This window comes from Xiphophorus maculatus, chromosome 12, assembly GCF_002775205.1.
Source record: "Xiphophorus maculatus strain JP 163 A chromosome 12, X_maculatus-5.0-male, whole genome shotgun sequence".
NCBI lineage: Eukaryota > Metazoa > Chordata > Actinopteri > Cyprinodontiformes > Poeciliidae > Xiphophorus > Xiphophorus maculatus.
Genome location: NC_036454.1, coordinates 12,761,566 through 12,788,212, shown reverse-complemented (window position 1 = coordinate 12,788,212; position 26,647 = coordinate 12,761,566). Strand labels below are relative to the sequence as shown.

Here is a 26,647-nt window from a genome sequence, read left to right as displayed (position 1 = left end):
GTGAGGAAACAATAAATGTTCATGTTTAAAATGTATTATTTTCCTTGACCGATTAAGAAAATGAATGGCACTCCTGGATTGTCAGTTTTACAAATGCCAGCTAATGGCATGTCAAGTAATACTGCACCTAGGTATGTTGCCATTCCAAGCTGCATTGTTTTTAGAATGATTGAGGAAAAACATCAGAGAATAATTTGGAGTTACATTACACAGAAAATCCACGAAACGAGGAAATTTGCAAAAGGGAAGGTGGGGAGGATCCACAACAAAAAATACAGAAATATTCATTTACAAAAATAATAATAATCACCTGCAGTGTTAGTTGTTGCCCTTAGAATCCTTTTAAAATAAAAAATAACTCAAGTATTTTTTTTAGTTCATTCCTTATATTTCTTAATTGAGTCAAGTTTGCATGAACTTTAAATTAGAAAGCCCTGTCTTTATGTTTATCTGGAATATAAGGGCCCTTCCATCCTTTATTCATACTCTTATAAGTATGAATATAAGTGAGTATTTAAATAAGATGTAATTTACATAGAAAACTGGTATTTTCTGAAGGACACTGATTCAAATCACCCCAACAATGGTGCGTCATTGTTGGGGATGACCGGTTCTTTTATGGCCATTTCATTCCCTCGGCATAAACCATGTAGAAAATCAGTGGGGTGAGCTGCAGAGAGGACAACTCATCCCAGCTGGGACTCAGGGGCCACCCTGCAACTTTTAGTAGCAGGGATCTTGGATACAGATCCCCAGTCCAACACACCTGAATCAAATGGCTGAATTAGCTCCTCAGCACGCAGTAAACCTCCACAGAGTTCTGCTAACGAGCTACTTACTGATGCATTTGTGCTGAAGCAGACGTAACATCAAAACTTTGCAGGAGACCCATCCTCTCAACGACTGGAGTTTGGGACCCCTGAGTTAAAGTGACTGTGCAAAAAGGAATAATCAAAGATCTCTCTTTCTGTATGAGTGAGGCATCATACTGGGGACAAATTACACCCAGCAGGAAAGTCAATAAATGAGCCACTGGGGATTTGGTCTAAAACCTCTTTTTCTTAACTTGTGAAGTTCTCCTCTAGTAAATAAATGTGCTCAGATGAAAGGTTGGCTTTCTCTAGAAATGTTCCATGATAAATTATATTTCTGCATTAAATTAAAGGCTCCTTACACATCTTTACCAGGGGTGCCAATAGATATGTAGACAGCGTGTGAATTGCTCACTAATTTGTAGAATATTTTTTTCTGGTTTTAAAGTGTTGCATCTGTATACAGTTTCTTGTGTTTGCTCTTTGCTAGGTCCCTCTCTAGGTGACTGTGAGGGACACAGGCCTGCCAGAGGTGGCCCCTCAACATGCAAAAGGATGACCGGTCCGGGGACGACAGCCAGCGGGAAAGTGTAAGCTAACACCAGTTTTTATAGTTTTCAAAATATGCTTCAGGATAGATCAGATTTCAGTTATGCTTTTGGGATTTATTAGTTTTAGAGTAACCCATTAAGGGCCACAGTTAACATCTAAAGTGGTACGGTGAGATTGCATTGAAACCCAATAGCTGTGATGCATGTCGTAGCAGGAAGATTGAAATTCTGAGCATGCTTTTCAGAGTCGATAGTTTGACTCTGCCATTTAGCCGAAAGGTCTTTTACTTGAATATTTTACATGAACATCCCTGAATACTGATGCTCAATTTATATGTTGAGTGAATTGTTTATTTTCTATTTTCCAAAACAATGTTCCACATGATATTCACAAATTTCTCTGCTGGGTGATATAGTTGCGCTTGTATCTGGTACAAACCTTATATATGAACATACACTCTATTATGCCACGATAGCCCTATTTTACGCTTCACATAAAATTGTTGATTTCTCTAAATAGCAAAGTCTCATTTTTTTATTCATCTGTCCTAATTTCTGATGTCTAAGATAAAGATAAAAGGTTAATTGTGGTCATTTGTATTTAAATATCAGAAAATCTTCATCAGTAGGAGTAGCTCAATGCAGTATATTAGTCCATAGTGGTCATCATCGATATCAACTATAAACAACAGTATTATGATTAAATATTTTTCAAAATATATTTTCCTTTTATCTTAAGGCCTTGTGCCTACTCAAGCAAATAAACCGTCTGATTTGTCTGGATTTTTTATATGTTGATGGCCACCTTGACATTTTTTTTCCAGAAAATTCATACTCTCTTTTGAAGAATTAGTAGTCCACAAACAATATGATTAGAGATTTTTCCTTGTTTCCTCATAATAAGTGAGTGTTGTATTCAAATAGGAGAAGCAATAATTAAATCTATTTTGTGTAAAACCTTACCTGAATATTTATTCAAGTGTTTCACTTCCAAGGTTGTGAATTGCAGAAAAATTGTTTTTGTGGAATCAGGAGTTCCTGATGGAGCTGGCTTCACCAGTGATAAAAAACAAACTAACATATTTTAATGCACAATACCACAGTGTATATAAAAGTAATTATCCTAGCTGTAATAATTTTCCTGTGCTGCTGCAGTGAACAAAGGCTATTATTGAGCTACTTCTACTTTGAAACATAAGTAGAGCTGCAAACTGTAATGATTAAAGTCTTTATTGCTGAAGAGACATAAATATTTCAAGTATATACAATTCAATGGAATGTTTGTTTGACTAAAACATACAGAACATAATAATTAGAGTGATTTCATCTGTCACGTATTTGTCTTTTCAGTTGGTAAGATTCTACCAAGTGGAAAAATGTATAGCTCAAAATTGCAAATATTTAACAGAAGTGCAAAGCTGGTATTTTCATTCTCTTCATCACGTCCTCCCATCCCCCACAACAGCTTCACTGCACCGTCTCTCGCACGATGTTGTCAGAGTTGTGTGCAAGCTGTCCATCACCCACCTCTATCCATCTGGATGGACGAGGCAGGTTCCCAGCAAATCCTCACAAAAACAACACAGATAGGAGTAGAAGGATGTTGATCAGATACAGCAGCAGCAGCCTCTGTCAGGATTAATCTAACAGACATAAATAAGATATCCAGTCATCCTCCTGACCTTTAGTTCAAGTCCAAATGTAGGTCTACTGCATGAGACGATTTCAGAGAGAAGGACAATAAGATAAAGGCAGATCTGTATCTTATTTGTCTGACCAAATAAGATAAAGATATTTAAAGATGTTTATTAAAATGTCTTTCAACAGATCTGCTGCTGTTTGACACTTGTTTCATATTTTAACATGTATATATAAAACAGCCTTTAAATTGAGCGTTTCTGTTCAATCTTCTGTGTGTAGAGGGACATTAACATATTATCACACTATCTGTAGTTTATTTAAGGATGTATTGAAATAATATGTGAAGACAGTGCCAGTGTAAAGTTAACATCCACTCCTTATCAGCATTAATATTGATTTCGGCTTTTAAATAGATTATTTGAACTGTGCCTTTTCAAGGTGGAAGAAAAATACAATTTTGGTAATTTTTGAGAAAGGAATTGAGTGTATTAGCCTTCTTTCTCCATTCTTAAACCAGTTCAGATGTGTGTTTGGGATCATGGTTCTGCTGAAACACATCATTCTGCCTCAAATTCAACCTGCATGATGATCTGAGGTGAGGTAGAATAATTTGGAGACAAGTTGCTGTCTTCATTATTCCACTGGGAGTAAAACAGCCCCACAGCATGATGTTGCCACCACCATGCTGGGCAGTTGGTGTTTTGACATTTTCCAGCCCCACCTAGTTTCTCACAAACACAGAGCCATACTAGAAACTTCATTCCAAAATTACTTGGGCATAAGTGCCTTTACACCTCCTCCCAGTAACATGTGACATGGAGGTGGAATTGAACTCACAACCTTCTAAGTGCAAGAGAATTACACACTTAACCACAGTGGTCCTACATGTCTGGTGTGTGAGATGTGTGTTTTGTTTTAATGTCCTCCTTTAGAACCCAAGCAAATTTTGCCTGGCCTTTGATTTGATATGGAGTTGAAATATTTGGTTATACTGTAGTTTTGTCTTAATAATAATAATTTCAAGTAATTTATATAATGTGTTCTTACGAAAAAAAAAAACAAAAGAACAACTCCAAAGCATGATGCTTCCACCACCATGCATGACAGCTGGCTTGGTATCTACTGTAGGTTAATAATCTCACCAATAGCTGATTTCCTTCCAAATCAGCTATCTGCTAATTTGACGCACACAAATTTTGCAGCCACATTTATACTGAGGATAGTTTATTTACACTTTATTAGGAGCATTTCAGTCATAAGGGAAAAATATTCTAACAAGTACTTGTTATTAATATCCATTTGGTTGATCCTGAGGTGAATGCGGTTGTGGAGTACGCCACAAGGGGGCAGTATAGTGTGAAGGCAGTAGGTCCACCAGTGTGTTGCTGCTTCCGCTCACACTATGAAGCGAGGCTGCATCAAGCCAGGACACAGGTTGTTTTTGAAGATCCTAACTTTTTTTCCATCAGTGACTGCAACTTAGTAATAGAGATGAAACCCAGATATAGGTTGCCAAGGATCCAAAATAAACATAAAACATAGTTTTGGAGTGGATGAAGGATCTTTATATCAAGCTTTCTGGATTACATTTTCTACACCTTGACTTGAACTGAATTGTAAATCTGTGAAACCTTGTTCTACTTCAGGAAACCTAACCAATCTAAAAAAAAAAGCACATACCAAGACTTCCAAGAATTGTGAACAAGCCTGTATCAAAACCTGGTGCTGATACAATAGGATCTAAGTATAAATTAAATGTAAGTGGTGGTGTATAGATATTTTCAACCTGTGTGTGTATTTTTTTTCCTATTTCAGTTGAATAATAAGAATTCCACAAAAAAAAATTAAACCTGTCTGCCTTTTTGCATTGCATGTAAACATCGGACTGAAAATGTAGTCAGATAAACTTCAAAAACATGGATGACTATAATTTCTCCAAATCTACTCCCAGAAAGGAAAGCCAAAGGTCAGCTGTTTGGAAAAAAAAAATCAAATGGCATCTTTGCCTCTAAGAATTGCTCAAACTGATTCATGCCAGTTTGCTAAGACAAAAATAGATACTCCTATTGGCAGAACAGAGCAGACTGTACAAACAGAAAAGGTTGCTGCAAAAACTGTTGGAGACAAGAGCAAATGACCTTTAAAATGGAATAAAACAGCACCAATGGAGCGAAAATTGTTTGATGATTCACATTTGATGTCTCAGAAGGGGCTTTAGAAGAGAATGTTCTGAAAGACAGTGTCCTGGGGAATAGTTATTGAATATCTCTGAAATTTACCATTCATTTGTGCTGTGAAATAGCAAGGATGATGAATGATTAAATTAGCCAAGAAAGTAATAGCTCATGTCAGACGTGGATGTGATTGGTGACCTCATCGGCGTGAGGCAGTGCAGGTCATTGGGTTGCAGCTATGAGACTTGACCTCCCACCGGTGGGAGAGAATGGGTGGGACAGCTAATTAGAGAGACGGGAGGAAAGCTAGAGGAAGCGATTAAGACAAGAGGTGAGTGTGAAAAACAAACAGAAAGCAGCAGAGAGGCTTCCTCACCGTTCCAAGGGGCACATTAAGGTGGAGCGGGGACACAGGCTGCGCTGATGAATACGCTTCCCAAGGCTCCCGGGGGCTGTCCAATCAGGCGGTGCCATTGATGAATAGTCATGAGTCACCTTATCAGCATTGCCATGGTTACGCAGATGTGACTGTGGCCCCGTGAATGTGATGAGGGAACAGAAATGGGCAAAAGGCTCCTCTGTCTCCTTTCCTGTGCACATCTTGATCACCAATTAGAGCCTGGCAGGGAAGCGTTCAGACCAAGTGTTTTGCTTGGTGGATCAGGTGAATGGCGTGGAAAAAGGCAAGTCAACAGAGGGAAATGAGGAAAAATGACAGTAAGACAGCAGGTGAATGTGCTTGGTAAGAGCAGGGAGACGGGAGATTTTGATCCGTCTTGACTTAAAATCATATTAATTAACGATAAAGCCAGTTGCCAAACAACACGTGCAGGTGAGGGCTGGCAGGAAGAGGAGATGGGAAGTGGATGACAAGATATTTAATGAAAGAGCAACGAAATTAGATTGGGCAGTTCAGCAGAGAGAAGCGTTATATGAAAAGGGGAGAAGACGCTGAGGGTGAGCAGTAAAAGAACAGCTGGAGAAAACAAAATGAAGAAAATAGACAACAATATACTAGAGTGAATGTCTTCTGCTTTCTGTAACGCGCTAAAATGTAAAGAAATTTCTTATATTGTTAAAAAAAGTTGTTTTAAAGTGCAGTTTTATGAGCATGATGAAATGTGAAAGAAGCAAAACAGCTTTAAACCTGTTGACACACTTGATCATTTGATTTTAATTTAACTACTTACAGAATCTTTTTTTTTTTTTTTTTTTTTTTACAATCAAATGGTTTGTTTGTGAATGATCTTGGCGTCAGAGTCCAGGGAATTGCTAGTTCTTCTTCAAGTTTATTGCAAGAATTTAAATATCTGGTGAAAATTCTGGAGACTGGGCTAACTGTAAGTAGGTGTTTCAAAATTGTTTTTCATGTAATTTACTACTAACTGTTATTTTTGTGAGCATCAGAATTGAACTGCCTTGTCTAAGTCCTGTTTGCAAATGTTTTCAACGGAACAGGCCTGGTCTAATGAAGAAAATTAATTTTAAAAAATGGTTGATGAAGTATTTATTTGGGACAGTTTATTTGGTTTAATAGTTTTGTGATCCCTGAGCATTGCCACAAATCTTTCTCAAAAGTTTTACTGCACAATACACAGAACAGGTCAGTGACATGATACTGTCGATAAGAACCGTCTACTTACCGCTCATTTGTGGGGGCTACAGAAAACATTGTCAATTGCTTTTCAGCCTCTGCTTATCCGCGTGCTTATTCATGAGTCAGTGGAGCAATCTGCAGCAATTTCAAAACATGTAATTGGATTTGCATCACCAACCAATGGGGATGTCCTCAGGCACTCAAAAATCTCTCTGGGCCAAATAAATATATTTTTTTTATCAGTGTGGTCTTCACGCAGTTTTCTGTGTTGAGCCTGCACATAAATGTTGCTTAATTCTCGACTCGGATAAGTAAAGGGTTACGCGGAGTCTGATTTGTATTTAATCTTCTAATTTACACCGTGTGTGGAGAAACATTATTGCCCACTAACCGTTCTCATTTCACTGCCTGTTGACTGTGTTTAAAGCGTGATTAATCTTGCATGAGATGTTTGGCGGTGTGCTCGTTCCGCGACCGGAGGTTGATGAATGAAGAGTGATGCTTAAACAATTGCCTGCAAAGGTCGTTTGTGAGGATGCAAAGATGTTTGTTGAACTCTTAGAGTGAAGTTTTACCTCTATTTACTTCAGGAAGTGGCATCTTTCTGGCTTTTCCTTCTGTTGAAGCAGAGCAGGTTCTAATTGTTTGTCTTTATAACACCTTTATTAAAACTGCTACCAGGCTCAGCTATACATCTTGAAGTTTCCACATTACAGCACAGTGATAATGACCTTCTGCCCAGATGATGAAATAAAAGAAAATGTACTTTGTCTAGTTTAATAGCTTCAGCCAAGAAATCAGGCTAATTTTCTTTTCTTTTTTTCCCCCTCCCGTCTGCTTCTGATGCTAAGATTATCCTCTCCCTAATGTTTGCAGGCATTTTATCTCATTTTTATTTTGTTATGCATCAAGCAACACACAGTAATGCCTGAAGCTGCAGAAAACTCTAGGTCATGTCCCTGCCATTTACCATGATCGGACTGATGAGTGACCCCTGATTCTTGCCTTGTAATATTACACAGCTTTGTAATAGCAAGACAGGGGAAATCCCTCCAGGAAAACACACCGCCAATGACTCTTTTTTGTCTTCAGCGTGTTTACACTGCAGATTATGTTACCGCTATTCAGAGGGCAGAACTTGGAAGAAAAATCATCCCATAATCTCCCAATCAAATAGAAGCTCATTTCACCACTAGCTTTACTTTGTGCTTTGTTTAGGATTAGGAGGCGAAAGTCAGGAATTGCTTCACACTCTTTGAGCAATATAGTATTTTGGGGGGAAGTCCGTTTAGTGATGCTCTTATCTTGCAGTAGTGGTTAAATTTTAGCGTACAAATAATTTTGGTAGTTATTATTGTGGCTTCTTATTCTCTTCCCAGATTTGTTTCATTTGGTGGTGCATTCAGTAGCAGCTTCTTTTACTCCCACGTGCCTCGGTTGATTTGATCCCCAGAGCATTCTCAAACTATTTTTGTCATGTTGAAGGCCACATTATCCTTTAGGAAGGAACACTGTCATTTTTTTATGTAGGTGGTTCATGTCACTGTAACCTCCTAGTGAATAGCACGTTCCTTTGAGTCCAGGCAAAACATTACCCAAAGAGTTGTACTGTCACTGCTGGTTTCACTATTCCACACACAGTACCTTGTTTATTAAGCTATTTATTAATGTATTACAATTTTATGCGATACATCAAGACAAATAAGAGTGTAATTATGAATTGGAACAATCTTTTGAATTTTTTTATGTTTTTTTTAATAAATAAAAACTCCTCATGAGTAAATGCTTTGTTAAACCACCTTTTGTTGCCATTATGGCTGCATATATGTCAGTCTGGGCTGCCAATGTAGAGGCTACTGGCTTTGCCCATTCTCCTTTGGAGAAATAGTTCAAATTCAATGAAATTGGAATAAAAATATCTGAGCATAGTTTTTCATAGGTTGCCATGGATTCTCAGTAGACCTGGATTTTGACTGCCCCATTCTAACACATGAACATGCTTTGTTCTAAGCCCTCACTGGCTTTATGTTTGCAGATCATGTCTTTTCTGAGGTCGTATGTAATTTCTAACTGGCTTTCTTCTGGGATTTCCCTGTATCTTTCTCCAGCCAACTTTTTCAAACAGGAAACAAGTAAGAGGTGACCTGTTGCTCTAAGGAGGTGGGAAAAAGAACTGACAATAATTGTGATTTTATTAAATTTGTTCACTCTTGTGCATACTCATTGTTTATTTTATACCAGTCGGTACAGATTTGGCCTCTGAAAGCAGAGAATATTCTACAACAGCTGCAGAAGGTGCAACAACTCACTTCTCTAGCCAGCACTGTTTGTTCATTCTGAAATACACTTAAATCGTTATGCATATTGCATATTTTTGTTTCTTTTAACTGAAATTTGAAAATTTTCCCAGCTACCGTTTTTTCTGATTGTTCTTCTGTAATGAGGATGCATAGAGTATTTTATTTCACATTCAGGGATTGATAACACACTGACCGCATGACTCTTATAAAAGACATCAAATCCCCAGCCTGGAATGTCACACATTTCCTGCCATTATTTCTCATGTCACATTTTCCCCAAATAACACCAGCGTAAGAAAAAAAAAGAGGAGAGTTTTCTGCTGTGGTGTCCACGGTTTTGCTTTGCCTTTGAAACATACATTGCAGAGCTACCATGCTGTGAGCCTTGATGTTCTGCAACCTTGATGGGAGCATATACATGTGCACAAAGAACCACATCAAAATCAGAATATGCATGAACATTCAAATGCTGTCTACAAATTGACGAAGGATCTGCAGGAGACTTACTTAAGAAGAAGAAGTTGGTAAAATATTATGGCTTTATATATGTATATGGTAGGATGAGGCTAAAAATACAGAGGGAACTTGATATGATAGTACCAGCAGACTCATAACAGGCTCAAGGAAATGTTTGAAAGAGGATTATACAGGTGAGCTTAAAGAAAAGGTTTGAACCGATAGATAGATAGATAGATAGATAGATAGATAGATAGATAGATAGATAGATAGATAGATAGATAGATAGATAGATAGATAGATAGATAGATAGATAGATAGATAGATAGATAGATAGATAGATATGTAACCTGTTGGGTTCCCAGCTAGGAGGGTTTGTAAACTCTTTTAACACATAGAGTTGTCTGATGGGGACATCCAGACATTTAACCCGGGGAGGGTGTAACCCTCTGGGTTCCCAGAAATGTGTGTGTTATTGTTGTTTTAAAAATGACAAGGTTAACAAATTTACTGTATGTAAATTAATATCTTAAAGTAAGATATAATTCCCAAGTCTTATGGTGGGAGGTGAAATGAGTATGAGTTCATTAAAAAGAACTTAAACAGACGTAAAAGACTTAATATGTGTTGTTAAAATGTGGTGTTCTGTTACTTTAAGAACGAACCATACGGTATAGTTTATATGAAAAGTAGAGTTCAACACGAGGAGTGACAGACAAGAGTGCTGTGTATACGTTTGCTATTGGGTGATTGCTATTCTCCTGAAATCTGATTGACTGGGGGGCGGGACAAGAGGAGAGAGCGAAAAAGAAAAAAAGAAGAGAGAGGACGTCAAGGATGAGACTCGGTGAAGAGTCGCTGGAACTTTGGGTGAGGAGTCGTGGAGGAAACGCTTGCTCGTCGGTGAAACCATGAGTCGTTGGACAACCGCCTAAGGACCGCGAATGGACCGAGAGTGACGCGTTCGGTGAGCTGAAGGCCGGGGTTTTTACCAAGGAGACGGTGGACCCGGAGAGACCTGCTGCACCTGCGTTGGGTCGCGGTTTGGATTTTCCTCACCTTCGTGGATAACGTAGTGCGGGGTTCGACTGCTTTCAGGAGACAGGAGTCGTCGGGAACTTACCTACATCCGTCGCTGTGGGTTGAGGACCCGGGGTGAGTGGAGTCAATATCAGGCCTGCAACGGGGTGTTTTAATGACTATTTTGCCGGCTTTTATTTGTTTTATTTTGTTTGGTGGACCCACTCATTAACACTGGCTGTTATTGTATGTACATGGTTATAAAAAGTAAGAACTCATATGTGTTCCGGAATGTTCTAAATAAGTTACTTCAGAACTCTTGAGGTGTTTAACACAGAGGGAGAGTCCCTATTTATCAACCTATAGGTTGATAAAGCCTTGTGTACTTTTATTTGTCATTTGTGTTAATATTTCTAAGGGTAAGGTCTAGATACGGTTCCCACAGTGATACCTGTGGTGTATTTTCATTTCCATTCTTGAGTTAGTAAATAAATTCTTTATCCTTATCAAGTGTCCTTATTAATGGGTCAGACCTACTCAGTTTCACTGGCTGGACCGTGGGGTGTTACAGTAAGCTTTACGAACCCTGAGCGTTAAATCTAGCATAGATGACAGAAAGCGCTACATAAATGGAGGCACCGCTGGGATTAAAACACATAAAACAATAAAAATAAGTAAGTAAACAATAAAATAAACTTGTATGTGAAAGCTAGACCCCAAGGTTTATTTAGTTAAGCTGTTTTTTATGTTAATGTCTGACCCACATTACTATCTTAGTTAATTTGAATCTGTAGTCTGAAAAAGGAAAAATAAGAATTAATTAGGACTTTCCAAAGCAGAAATAAGTAAGTAAACCATTATCTACAGAATGTCATTGTTGGAAAATTGGTGTACAGGGGAGGGCTTAGATGCGTCCCATGCACTTGTAGTGAAACAGGTCCCTGTCGAGACCACAGTTAGGCACATTGAAGAAACTTTAATGACTATCAAAGCCCTAGGACGAGTTAGGGTGAGAGGACGTATGTTTAACCCTCAATCACAGTCATTGATAGTTTTATGCGAGTGTAGTGAAAGAGTACACACAAAAACTATACCTCTGGATGTGCCACCTATTGAAGGAGGTGAGCTGTGGACATTGCACGGGCCTGCAGATGAAGAAAATGTCAACCCGGAAAAGAGACAAACAGATCCTCTCTCACAAGGAAGTTCCACATCAACTGAAGAAGCAGCAGCACCAGAAATGCTGTCAGCAAATCCTATGCCAGGAAACTCTGCAGAGTCAATCATAAGAGCAGTTGGTGAACTGCTAGCAAAGACAATGAGGCCTGCCCAAGAAAGTAATGTCTTCAGGCGTCTCCGAGCATATTCTGGCATAAGTCCCACACCTCCAGGAGAGGAGAGTTTGGATACATGGATGGAGCAAGCACAGCTAATGGTGGATGAGAGTGACTGTTCCATTCGAGAAAAACGGAAAAGGATCGTAGAAAGCTTGAAAGGACCTGCTCTGGAAATTGCTCAAGCCGTACGGACTGATGATCCAGATGCATCCCCAGAGGAATATATTGAAGCTCTGGAAAGAGCGTTTGGATCACCAGAGAGTCCTGAGGATCTCTACTTCTCCTTCAGAGCCTTACGTCAAAGCGCAGGTGAAAGTCTTTCAGATTTTTTACGGAGAGTGGAGCGAAAGCTAACAAAAGTTGTTCAGCGAGGAGGGATAACTCCCAACCTGAGGGACAGTGCACGTGTGGAACAGCTCCTTCGTGGAGCCACAGAGTCTGAAATACTGCTACTACAGTTACGCCTAAGAGAAAGAAAGCGTAATCCTCCTCCCTTCCTGACACTGTTGAATGAAATCAGAGAAGAAGAGTTTCAACAATCAGTGAGGAAGAAAAATATGGCTCCTTCAGCTAGATCGATTGTCAGGCAGGTGAGGGTGGAAGATGAAAATAAGTCAGAATCTGAAGTTCAGGAGCTGCAGGCTCAAGTCAAAATGCTGCAGTCCCAAGTGGCTGAACTCACAACTGAACAGTTGAAAGCCACCTCGAATGCTCAAAAAGTATTCCACACAGATGAAATTAAACCCAGAGAAAATTATGAAGTTCAGGCTTTAAGAAAACAAGTTGAGGATGTGCAACATCATCTCAATATGATGACTGTGACACACACAAATCCTCCTCAGTCTAAAGTTGCAAGGTGGAGACCGGAAAACCAAGCAAATAAAGTGAATAAAGCTCCCTCTCACCTCAGTAGCCCAAGAACTACTCACACCAACCATGACGAAGAGGATTTCTTCTGTTACAGATGTGGGGAAGGAGGACATGTGTCTACTCATTGTACAGCCCCTGAAGACAATGGCAAAGTCATTCAGAAACTGATTCGTTCTCTGAGAAGGCAAAAAAGAAATAATGAGATAAACAAACAGGAAAAAGAGACCTCAAGTACCAACTGCTCTGTCAAAAGAAATGCAGTTGAGACCCAACATGCTACAGGCATCCCTAAGGGACTAGTAGGAGAGGCCTCGCTCAGTAAAGTAATCATTGAAGGTCAACCAACCAATGCCCTGATGGACAGTGGTTCTAGTGTTACCATAATATTTGAAAGCTGGTACACAGACCATTTGTCCCACTTACCTCTTCATCCTATTTCCAGCTTGGCACTTTGGGGACTCAGTGAATCCTGCTATCCATACAAGGGCTATATAGCTATGAATGTTGAGTTCTTGGAGGATGGTCTTCACACAGAGCCAACGACAGTGTTAGCCCTAGTCTGCCCCGACCTTAAGGGTCCAGACCAGGCCCCAGTAATCATGGGAACCAACGCCTGTCGTTTTCATCACCAGCCTAAGACTCCAGGTGAAGCTGAATGCCATGGACAGGCTCAGTCATGGCGAGTTTCTGTCAGTACACCAAAGACCTTTAAACAGAAACACCCCTCACGCCAGCTGGATGATAATATTGGACACATAAAATGGATGGGTCCTGGACCTCTTAAGATCCCCCCTGGTGGTTCAGCCCTGGCAGCCTGTAAAGTCATTGCAAAAGTGTCTTGGGAGCAGGATATGTTGGTGGTTGAGCCTCCTGAGCAGCCCTCTCTCCCAGATGGAATACTGGTGCCGCCATGTGTTCTCTTACCATCTGACATGAATGTAAACAACTTCTCACTGGTGCTAAAAAACGAGTCAATCAAGCCCAAAGCCATCCCTAAGGGCACCATTGTGGCATGTATTCATAAAGCCAACGTTGTGACCGAGTTACACAAAGGCCAAGAGTCAAGTCAAACAATAGATCCTGGATTGTTTGATTTTGGTGACTCTCCAATCCCAAGTGCCTGGAAGGAGAGGCTTGCTCATAAGCTATCAGAGAAAGCAGGAGTGTTCTCCCTTGAGGAATGGGATGTTGGACTGGCCAGAGGAGTCGAACATACCATCCGCCTCAGTGACTCACGACCTTTTCGAGAAAGATCAAGACGTCTTGCCCCTGCAGATATCGATGACGTGCGAAGCCATCTGCAGAAACTGCTGGCAGCAGGAATAATAAAGGAGTCACGTAGTCCTTATGCTTCGCCCATCGTGGTTGCAAGAAAAAAGAATGGCTCGATCAGGATGTGTATTGATTACCGCACCTTGAATGCACGAACAATCCCTGATCAATACACCGTTCCTAGGATTGATGAAGCCTTGGATTGTATGACAGGAAGCCGGTGGTTTTCTGTATTGGATCTTCGAAATGGCTATTACCAGATTGGTATGGCTGACCAAGACAAGGAGAAGACAGCCTTTATCTGCCCCCTAGGGTTCTTCCAGTTTGAGCGTATGCCCCAAGGCATTACAGGAGCCCCGGCTACCTTTCAACGGTTAATGGAAAAGGCTGTTGGAGACATGAACCTCCTGCAATGTTTAGTATACCTGGATGACCTAATAGTGTTCGGCCGGACACTAGAGGAACATGAGGAACGTCTCCTCAAAGTATTGGACCGACTACAAGAATATGGTCTGAAGTTGTCTATTAATAAGTGTCAGTTCTGTCAACCTCAGGTCAAGTATGTTGGCCACATTGTGTCTGCTTCAGGAATTTCTACTGACCCAGAAAAAATTAAAGCAGTCCTTAACTGGGAGCAGCCTACGGATCTTAAGAGTCTTCAGTCGTTTTTGGGTTTCTGTGGCTACTACAGAAGATTCATTGCCAACTACTCTTCCATTGTGAGACCCCTGACAGACTTAACCAAAGGCTACCCTCCTGTTAACAAAGGACAGAAAGCAGTTGACTCCAATTCAGTCTACCTTAAAAAATCTGAACCCTTTGGAGACAGGTGGACTTTGGCCTGTACTACTGCTTTTAAGAAAGTAATACAGTGCCTTACAAATGCGCCGGTCCTGGCATTTGCCGATCCAACTAAGCCCTACATATTGCATGTAGATGCCAGCTTTGATGGGCTAGGTGCTGTGCTCAACCAGGAACATCCAGAAGGATTGCGTCCTGTAGCCTTTGCCAGTCGAAAGCTGAGAAACTCTGAGAGAAACTATCCGGTCCATCAACTCGAGTTCCTCGCACTCAAGTGGGCTGTGGTCGATAAGTTACACGATTACTTGTACGGAGCCAAGTTCACTGTGAGAACCGACAACAACCCACTGACCTATGTCCTTACTACGGCCAAACTTAGTGCTGCAGGTCATAGATGGTTGGCTGCCCTGTCCACCTATGATTTTGGCATTCAGTACCGACCAGGCAGGGAGAATATTGATGCCGACCTGCTTTCCAGAAATGCAAACTCTGAAGAGGAGGGGTGGATACCCCCATCTGGAGTGAAAGCCCTATGCAAAACTGTAAGTGTTGCTGGGGTCTCTGAAAACATGCGGTGTGTGGATCAACTGGGTGTATCTCCATCCGCTATTCCTGATCTGTATGTGTACCCCATCTCTCTTGGTGAGAACCCAGTGCAACAGTTCAGTATGACAGACCTAAAAAATGAACAAGACTCAGACAAAGCTATTGGAAAGATTAAAAATGAGATAAAATCTGGAAATTGGCCCTGTAGCTTCCAGACAGATCATCAGGAGGCCATTCTGCTACAGCGAGAAAAGGAAAAGTTGCAGATAAAGAATGGACTGATGTATAGGAGAACTTTAAGGCCTACAGGGAAGGAAGTGTTCCAGTTGGTGCTTCCACCAAAACATCGGCTTCAAGTATTAAAGCAGTTGCATGATGACTTTGGGCACCTCGGTATTGAAAAAACAACCGAGTTGGTGCGGGATCGGTTCTATTGGCCGAAAATGGCACACGACATTGAGCATTATGTCAAGACCTGTGGGGTATGCGTGGCTCACAAGACCTTGCCTCGCAAAACCAGTCCCCTACACCAGATCACAAGTCGGGGCCCATTAGACTTGGTCTGTATAGACTTCCTGTCAATCGAGCCAGATTCTCGTGGGGTGGCCAATGTTCTCATTATTACTGACCATTTTACTCGGTATGCTCAGGCCATACCCACCAGCAACCAAAGAGCTACTACAGTTGCTAAAGCTCTGCTAGAAAAGTTCTTTGTGCACTATGGTCTGCCATGCCGAATCCACTCTGACCAAGGTCGTGATTTTGAGAGTTTACTGATCAAAGAGCTCCTTAATATGCTGGGGATAAAGAAATCAAGAACTACACCCTATCATCCCCAGGGAGATCCCCAGCCAGAGCGCTTTAATCGTACTCTCTTGTCTATGTTGGGCACTCTCGAGCCAAAGGACAAACAAAAATGGAGTCAGCATGTGGCCTCTATGGTTCATGCTTATAACTGTACTCGTAATGAGGCCACAGGATATTCACCATACTTCCTGATGTTTGGCCGGGAGGCTCGCCTGCCTGTGGATGTGTGTTTTGGTTTGTCTCAAGCTGGAGAAGAAGTCATGAAACATCATCAATATGTGAACAAACTGAGAAAAGAGCTACGTCATGCTTGCCAGCTTGCGACTGAGGCTTCCAACAAGAATCATCAGAAAAACAAGAGAAGCTATGATAGCAGGGTACGTGCTCAGAACCTGGAGGAAGGAGATCGGGTTCTTATTCGAGCCTTGGGAATCCCTGGAAAACACAAGTTAAAGGAGAAGTGGAATCTGCAACCTTATGTGGTTGTTGGGAAGCTCCCTAACTTACCTGTTTATCGGGTAAAACCCGAAAGTGGACGAGGTGTAGTAAAGACTCTCCACAGAGACCATCTGCTACCAATAGGGTTTCTGGTGAGGATTCCAGAAATCCCTGAAAGAAGCTGCCTGCCTCAGAGACCTTCCACCAGATCCACTGATGTATCTACAGCAAAGTATGAGGTGCAGCATTCCGCAGAGGAAGTGAGAGATGAAGATTCTGAAGAGGAGGAAGACGTCTCTCAGCAGTTCTGCAGAGGAGTTGTCCAGGATGCCTGGTTAACACGTCCTCCAACGGTCCAGTTATTGACCCTTGCTAATGACAGATCTGATGTCATCTCGGAAGGAGATCTTGGTGGACCAACTCTGTCATGCAATGAGGAGGGATTGCTTGATCACTCCGCAGTTGTAGAAGAGGACCCTGTGGCGGACACAGGGCTGGAGGTGGGAGACGTCCCAACATCTAGTGTGTCTGATGATGAAATTAACTCTACCAGTGTTCCTGCTACTAAACGACTGGTTAAGCCTGTCATCCGTCTGAGCTACGACGAGCCGGGAAAGCCCACGGACAAGCCATTGGTCATTGTGCACAGGGGGGTGAGGATATACATAACCAGAGATCCTGAGGAAGATCCTACAATTTTCTGTCCTCCGCCCTGCAATGTCCCAGTTCATAGAGTAGCAAGCTGCAGCTTTGTGAGTTTGTAGCATACAGAACTGTCTGATGGGGACATCAAGACATTTAACCCGGGGAGGGTGTAACCTGTTGGGTTCCCAGCTAGGAGGGTTTGTAAACTCTTTTAACACATAGAGTTGTCTGATGGGGACATCCAGACATTTAACCCGGGGAGGGTGTAACCCTCTGGGTTCCCAGAAATGTGTGTGTTATTGTTGTTTTAAAAATGACAAGGTTAACAAATTTACTGTATGTAAATTAATATCTTAAAGTAAGATATAATTCCCAAGTCTTATGGTGGGAGGTGAAATGAGTATGAGTTCATTAAAAAGAACTTAAACAGACGTAAAAGACTTAATATGTGTTGTTAAAATGTGGTGTTCTGTTACTTTAAGAACGAACCATACGGTATAGTTTATATGAAAAGTAGAGTTCAACACGAGGAGTGACAGACAAGAGTGCTGTGTATACGTTTGCTATTGGGTGATTGCTATTCTCCTGAAATCTGATTGACTGGGGGGCGGGACAAGAGGAGAGAGCGAAAAAGAAAAAAAGAAGAGAGAGGACGTCAAGGATGAGACTCGGTGAAGAGTCGCTGGAACTTTGGGTGAGGAGTCGTGGAGGAAACGCTTGCTCGTCGGTGAAACCATGAGTCGTTGGACAACCGCCTAAGGACCGCGAATGGACCGAGAGTGACGCGTTCGGTGAGCTGAAGGCCGGGGTTTTTACCAAGGAGACGGTGGACCCGGAGAGACCTGCTGCACCTGCGTTGGGTCGCGGTTTGGATTTTCCTCACCTTCGTGGATAACGTAGTGCGGGGTTCGACTGCTTTCAGGAGACAGGAGTCGTCGGGAACTTACCTACATCCGTCGCTGTGGGTTGAGGACCCGGGGTGAGTGGAGTCAATATCAGGCCTGCAACGGGGTGTTTTAATGACTATTTTGCCGGCTTTTATTTGTTTTATTTTGTTTGGTGGACCCACTCATTAACACTGGCTGTTATTGTATGTACATGGTTATAAAAAGTAAGAACTCATATGTGTTCCGGAATGTTCTAAATAAGTTACTTCAGAACTCTTGAGGTGTTTAACACAGAGGGAGAGTCCCTATTTATCAACCTATAGGTTGATAAAGCCTTGTGTACTTTTATTTGTCATTTGTGTTAATATTTCTAAGGGTAAGGTCTAGATACGGTTCCCACAGTGATACCTGTGGTGTATTTTCATTTCCATTCTTGAGTTAGTAAATAAATTCTTTATCCTTATCAAGTGTCCTTATTAATGGGTCAGACCTACTCAGTTTCACTGGCTGGACCGTGGGGTGTTACAGTAAGCTTTACGAACCCTGAGCGTTAAATCTAGCATAGATGACAGAAAGCGCTACAGATAGATAGATAGATAGATAGATAGATAGATAGATAGATAGATAGATAGATAGATAGATAGATAGATAGATAGATAGATAGATAGATAGATAGATAGATAGATAGGCAGACAGACGGTAATGTAATTTGCTGGTAAGCCTTGCGACCTGTCTAATGTAGAAGACAAAAGAAGCTCTTCTTTTATCACCCCACAGTTTTACAGCTTTGTTTTTGCAGTAAAGATGCTTACACTGGTTGTAAATACCAGAAACTCTCACCATGGAATAAAGCTGAAGTCTTGACATTGCCTGCATAAAATTCAAGAAAATCCAGGTTTTATGAGAAATTATTCCTATTACAGCAGAGTAAAATTAACAATTGTGAATTAATTACTCTCTGCAGTTTCAGGGATTCTAAAACAGAAAAAGACTAAAAATTTGAGAAAAAAAAAGCCACCTATACAATAACCCTGAAATAAAATGTTCTGGTTTGTTACCAATACAGTCACAGCTTTTAGAAAAAAATGAAGTGAGAACTGCCAATGAACTCTCAGACAAACAGGAGTACTAAATGCCTTTTTCAGCCTGGTGATTCACTGCACTTCCTTCAAACCAGTTTTTTTTTAAATTACCTCGCTTGTTTCCTTGACATCTTTCTTTCTTTTTCGTGTTAACTTCTTTTTGCTTCTGTCACTCCTCTTCTACTCTTGCCTCAGGGTGTTCCCCAGAATCCATTTAAGTTTCTCCACTGATAAAAAAAAAATCTATTGCAGCAGTAAAATCAGAGAACAGAGATGAATGATGATTCTGATCATGAAGTTGCACAGACTGAGCTGACTCTGCCCTCTGGGCGGAAATTAAAAGAGTGCATTCCTGTTTTTTAATCCAACCCTTGAAGCATCTCATGATAACAGATATTTTGTAAAGTAGCTTATGGAAGAAAGACAGTGTGTGAATATTTTTGCTGTCTAAGTGGTTTCTGTGACCTAGAATTTTAACTTTCATGAGGAAATAGTTCTGTTTTTTAAACGTATGATGTATACAGTCTAAAATATATAAATTCATGAAGTTATTGTGATAAGGTGAAGGTCGAAAAGGTAATGATATTTGTTTCTGCGAGGAGGTGAGAGAATGCCTTTTAGCTTTGCCTCAGGTTTCACTCAGACATTCTTAGCAGATACTGTTGATAATGTAAGCTTAAAAAAGCATAGAGGGAAAGCTGCAGGGAAACAACTTCTTGCAGCGTGCACACACCGCATACTAATAATTCGCCAACTCTGTGTCTGTGAGAGTAATTGTCATAAAAACCAAACAAAGCCACGGAATTGAGACATTGTCCAGATATCATCCAAAAAGTCAAGCAACACCATTTGAAATTTGTTGGCCTATTAATCTCTGAAAAGGTCAAAAGAAGATAGACAGCACTTTCGAACCAATCTCATAAAAGATTCAACTGACGCATTTCCCATTCGCTGGAATCTAAGTGAAATGAATTCATTCATCGATCGTGAACACAAGAGTGAGTAACTTGAAAAGATTCACATGTAAAAAGCCTTTTGGATCTCGAGTGGCTGAGCCTGGAAACGGCACTGCATTATGAAAAGAAATGAGTAATGTGTGGTGTGCAGCAGGACCATTAAAATGTGAAATCCTGAGAAGGAGTTCATATCAAGTCAGTTCATCAGATTGTATGTGGAAGGCAAGAAGTGGACCGAATGGAGAGGGAATAATATTCTAAAATGAAGGATAATAAGGCAGGATTTCAGCCCTCAGATAAGGAAGAGCTTGATGTGGGGGAAAATACCTGAATGGTGCCAGTAGCCAGTATTGAACCACCTGCATCTCTGTGAAGCCTCACATCAAGAGTTTTCATCAAAGGCTACAACCCCCTACAGAAACAGCGGATGAATTATTTTTTCTTTTTGTCTCATAAATTTGATTCCACATCCATTTTTAACCACTTCCATAATAAAAGCGTAAATCAAAGCAGAGGGTGAGCTGTCTTTTTTTTTTTTTTTCAGCTGCTGCCCCTTACGATGCATTTTCATATTGGTGGCAGATATTAAAATGAGTGATTCAAGCAGTCGTGTCCGGGTGTGCATGCAAACTTTCAGTCAAACAAGACTACTTCCATGAAATACGACTCAGATTATCTTTAGGAATCTTGCAAGGTAAGAGCTCAATTTAGAGTCTGACCCATTTTACATCGATTTCTTAAACTGCCTGTTCCCCTAAAATTAGATCAACTGGATTAGATACTTTTTCACTGAGACCAAAAGAGAGTTTCACTGTGTCGCAGAGCTAATGACCTGAAGTATCACTTTATCTGGATCTTATAAACTGTTAGCCTTTGCAGAAAAGCTGATTGGGATGGATTTCCTGAAAGGAAGATAAATTGCCATCATAAAACAGCTAACCTTCAATTTGCCAAAAATTAAGCACTTTACTAATAGACGATTGCAAAATATTTGCTTCAAAATTGTGTTTTTCTCATACACGACTCTTAAAGAGCTCATCTTGCTAATTAAATTGGTAACAGGGCACATTTAAAAAGAACAACTAAAGCTGTCCACATTATTATCATCTGTCAGACTTTGAGATTTATTTTATTTGAGCTCTGTTCTTGGAGTTGTTCCTGTGGTTTACATTATATAGCTTCTACTTTTGTTCTGTTTGGATGGTGTTCCATGGATTTTTCTGCCATATTAACCTCCTTCAGTTGCATCACATTGGGTGACTCACCTGATTGTCCATGCACTTCCAGTGAAAGACAGCATTGCAACATAGAATAAAGAATGAAAATCAACTCTTCAAAACTTATTTCAGTGTTACTCCCCGTCATAATGCTAACCCTACCATTAAAGTTCATGGTTCATGGTGACAGCATCTGGCTACGAATGTCAAATATGTGGTGCATGTATTCTCAAATGTTCTCTAAACAATCAGCACTGTTTATGCAATTTTAACAAAAGTAGCTAATCACATATAAACGCTAGTATTTAAGTGTGCTCTTTGACAATAAAAAAGTCTCAAAAATATTGGGCTAATATCATTTATAAACACACATTTATTTCTAGAATAGTAGTTCATGAATCATTCCCTCTGGGTGAGAGGATGGGAATAGTACAACAGATCATCACTGGGCAACACAGAGGCACACAAAACTAACAATCATGCACACTCTTATTCTCAGTTAAGGGCAAATTAGTGAGACCAAGTAACCTCACACTCATACAACCTCCATGCAGAAGTCCATGCAAACCAAGACTTGAAGCTAGGAACTTCTGGCTGCAAGCCAATAATGCCACCCACTGCTTTATCATGTTCACTTGTGAGATATACATTTTTTTTTTTAGAATATATTTTCAACATGTTACAGGGATGTATGTTTTAACTCAGACCTGAACATTTAAGAGAACTGGATGGCTGATGCATACATTAATACCAACTGAGTCTATGTTGTCAAGCTGCAAATAGTGAACTAACCTTCTGATTAGAATAGAAATTGTGCATTAATTTCATGGTAAAAGGGTAAAGATTTTGCAAACTTAGCTGATAAAATCTGTTCCACAAACAAGGTTGACAATCACTTCCCACGATCTCATTTGTCTGTTTCAAACTTTTAAAAAATAACTGCAATTTCTTTGCAGTAAATATTCTACAACTGTTGTGCTGTACCATGACCCTGCAAGGAAAGTGGGTATAGGCAATGAATAGATGGATAGAAAATGTTTGCATTTTTCATATTGAAAAATACAAATGTCTAAATATTTACCCATATGCTTCAGACCATGCTCTTGCTTTCCTTCATATATTATCAATCTTCCTCTTATTTTAAATGCTTTCCCCACAAATTAAAGTTTGTTTGCTGTTTATTGAAAATATATACACAGGGGAATCATGTAATTGGCCACACTGGAACAGGTCAACCTGACAACACAGATTATAATATGAAGTCCACTGAGAGCACAAGAGAGTCATTGCAGACCAATTAACCTTTCCCTGATCCCACTTATCATAGAGAAACACTTGAGGCATTAGGAGGGACAGCCAAAGTGAGTGAAAATGAAGTGATCATGTGCATAATCATGATACAATAGGAACACACATGTATGCTGAGTATCCAAATGATAAAAACAGAGATGAAACAAATAACTGATCATTTTATTCATTCTTCTGCTGAAAAAATAAAAACAGGGATCCAAACTCTGATGCCACTTTCAGATTGTCATATAACACTTTGAACTGCCTTATTGCTAAAATGTACAATACAAATAAACCTAACTTGACTTGCCTAAACAATGGAATAAACTGGAAAGTCATAACTTCTTGAACCTGATTATTATACTTTTTGCATTGCTGTAGGACACCAAGTAGCATTCGGTGTGCAGAAGACCGATGTTGCACTGAAGGGTCCACCAGACACACCTCAGAGGTCCAGTATGTCTAACTCAAGGAGTTTGGTAAATCTCCATGTACCATACAGTGTATGCCCTGATACGTTCTGCCTCAGCTACTGCAAAAGCCATATTGAGGTGATCAACCTGTGGTTCCACTGAGGTCTTTAGCAAGCTCAAGTTGTTTAAAAAGTGACCTTTATCTCATCGGCATTGTTGGATCTGGTGCATCTCCTGTTCTTCTTAACAATACCCTAGAGTATCTATGGATTTCAGGTCCATAGATACTCCCTAGATTATCTATGGACTTCAGGTCAAAGAAATTTGCTGCAATTGAATTGAGTAATTGTTATCAAACCTGGCTGTGTTTGCCCAGTCCTACTGGAAACTCAAATCAGCATCTCTATAAACCTTACCATCAGAAGGAAGCATAACATGCTCTCAAATGACATGTTAGCTGCTCTTACAGTGAACCAACACTGTGGTACCTCCTCACTGGCCCTTCAGTAGATTCTGCTCACCCTTCTTCCAGATTCTGGGAGTTTGATTTCTATCCAATAGCCAGGTTTACCTTCATTTGACCTTAGACTGCGTTATGAAAATTTCATTTATCAAAGAATGAGAATCTGTTTCAATAATTAGATAAAGATTCATCTTTGTCTCTAAGTTTCTTTATTCGAAGGCAAAAGCGTTTGAAGACTCGTCTCACTGAACGCAGTCAGGAGAAGAGCCCTGAACGACACACATCACGTCGTTATATAGTCACAGCAAGGAAAAGACCCACCCAAAGTCTGATCTTATCTCTATTGCCAGATGGACCACAAGGCAATCCTTACCCCCACCTCATGAACTATACCTCGCCTCTTGAAGGGGATGATTTTATGGCAGGAAAGAGAGCTGATACGGATTTCAGGAGAAACTTCTAATTCTTCTTTGTCAGTTAGTCATGAGTGCAGGATCAAACAAGTTTACAAACTACATTCCACACGTCAGTCCTTTGAGACAATTGCCAGGTTAAGTATTTTACCCAAGATGTCTACAGGTCTCTTTTACTATCACATCTGTGGAAACATCTAAACATTATCTAGAAACTTCTTTAATGGAAAAAACACATCTTGCAGAAATACAAAAACACAGCAGATATAATCAGTAAATAAATGGTAAAAAAAAAAAGTGTCATCAGTTCCATCAAAGATGAAATAAGGATAAAAATGACATTTTCTATTAAAACTGCCAAGTAACTGTCCAGTTCTTCTTCTTGGACCAGGTACGACAATGTCTCTGGTTCAAGAGTGGCCTAACGCAATGAATGCTACGGTTATAGCTAATTGCTTGGATGATCTTGCATGTAGTGATTCTCAAGTTGAAGTTTAGACTTTAAAACCTTCCCTCAAACTATTTTATGTATTTTGCTTCACAATATTTGATCCTTTTGCTTGTGAACCACTTTCTACCACATGTTTTTTTCCTTCCCTCTAAACCTTCCATTGTTATACTTGGATGCAACACTGAAAACAATGAAAACCCAATGCTAAAGGTCGTTTCTCCTCTAGCAATGCCCTTTTGAAGCTTCACCTTCTTGGGGGGAATGTGTCAAGAACTGTCAGCTGGACATCTGTCATGTCTAAAAAGTAGAAATAATTAACTAAAAAAGAAAAAAAACATCACTTTGTATTGGTGTCATGTAAGATTAAAATTTTCAAGTGCCTGTAGTTTGGGTTTTATTTTTGCTAGACGTCATGAGCATCAAAGTTAACTCAGTGACAATTAAGTGTTTATTTCTGCGTAGCAAATCTACGCAATCAGTTAAACTTTTTGGCTGACATTCTAATTTACTGAGCTGCACCAGTTTGAATGCTCACTTTTTTAAGTATGCAAATATTTCCCCTTGTTAATTAATATCATAGCTGCTGAAGGAGAGACACTGGGGAATTTAATGAGAGTTTTACAGAGGATTAGAGCCAGCTGAAGGGCAAGTGGGAGCATAACCGAGGGGAGAGAGGGATCAGCTGGCCGTTACATAAGTTCATTCTGTGGTCTGTGATTGTGTCATGAAAGGAATTTAAGATTAGTACTAATTGAATCTCAATGAGTCATTAGCTCCACCTCCCACCTGCTTTACCTACAGCCCACTGAAAAGTGATGGGAAATCATGTTGGCTCCCCCGTTCCTCTCTGTAAGCCACCGTCTGCCAATGAGTCTAATGCAGGTAATTATGTGGGAATGAAAGGCTGCTTGACTTTCTGGATGAAGATTGGCATCTTGATGCATGCAGGGGTGGACGGGTGGGGGTGCGGGTGAGGTGTGTCGGCTGTAAGTGGTGAGACAGAACTGTCGTGACATAAAGGGGAGGGATGATAAAGCCACACATACACATACGTAAGTCGGTACTTTAGGGCAATTTTCTTGGCTGATAGAGACATATGTTGCAGTGAGGAGCAGGGAATAGTGGAACACAAACTACTGAGGAAATGCATTTGTTTACAGCCGAAGGGGTTTTTATTTGGCAGCTTGCTGCAGGGCATACATGAACTATTCAGACCAGAGCTGCTGTTAGTGCCTTGAAACATGGGCTGTTTAACCTACCTCAGAAATCTTTAGCTCTGACATCTTAATAATCAGAAGTGCTTTATAACGCCTGTCTTTATTTCAGCGAAATAAAACCAAAATAATACAGTCTGACTCATTTAGTTTTATTATCATTGGTATTGTGTTGGGCAGCAGAAAACACTACTACTGTAAGCCTTGGGAATGTCATTGCTATTAATGTTATCGGTACAAAAATGTAAAATCTTTTTAGCTTGCTAAAACCCTAATTAATTTCAGAGTTTCTGCTCCTCTTTTTGTATGCTCCTCTAGTATCTTACATCTAAGCTTCAAAAACTCAGCATTATCTTTGTTGACTGACATTCAATTTTTCTTAGCAAGACCAGATCGGAATTTCGTTCTTTCATTTTCCACCTCTATGCATATAAATGATGTCTAATCTTGCTCTAGTAAATAACTAAAATCAGTTTTCATTCATTTGTGTTAGTTCTTTGATGTTGCCAATTACGTATTTCATTATATCGGAACAAATTGTATACATGGCTTGCTATTTTACAAGAATTTGTTGAATCGCTTGACGTGGAATACCCAAATAATTTCAGTTCAGTCCAATTCAGTTCAATTGATTTGTGTTTTATTCAGTTTGCCTCAGTTTGTTTCAATTCTCTTCAGTTCAAGGTAATTCAGATTGTGTTGAAGTAGTTCAGATATTTTTGAGTCAATTTGATTTTATTAGTAATTTCTTCTCAAGTACAAGAGAAATTCAAAGGAACAAAATCAAGGCAAAAACAAGCAGAAGTTGTCATAAAGGTGTATAGACTTATACATTTGCAAGAGGTTTATGGATTCAAAACTAACATGTGCTGATGAGTCAGTTCAGTAAAATCTGCAATCATTTTTCCATTTTGTTTTTTGCTTTGCCTTTTCCATTTCTAATTTTTCATGCTCTCTGCTGAAGCGCTTTGGATTTTGTTTTATAGATGTGAAA

The 26,647-nt window shown here is 40.1% G+C and overlaps 1 protein-coding gene across 1 annotated transcript in view; it reads left to right on the top strand.

Moving 5' to 3' along the window:
* The window catches only part of pde4d (phosphodiesterase 4D), a 220,575-nt gene that overhangs the window by 20,420 nt on the left and 173,508 nt on the right, over positions 1–26,647 (top strand). Inside the window, exon 2 of the mRNA XM_023343271.1 lies at positions 1,303–1,402. Coding sequence (XP_023199039.1) covers positions 1,358–1,402 — 45 coding nt within the window. The 5' untranslated portion in view covers positions 1,303–1,357. The remainder of the gene's footprint in view (positions 1–1,302; positions 1,403–26,647) is intronic.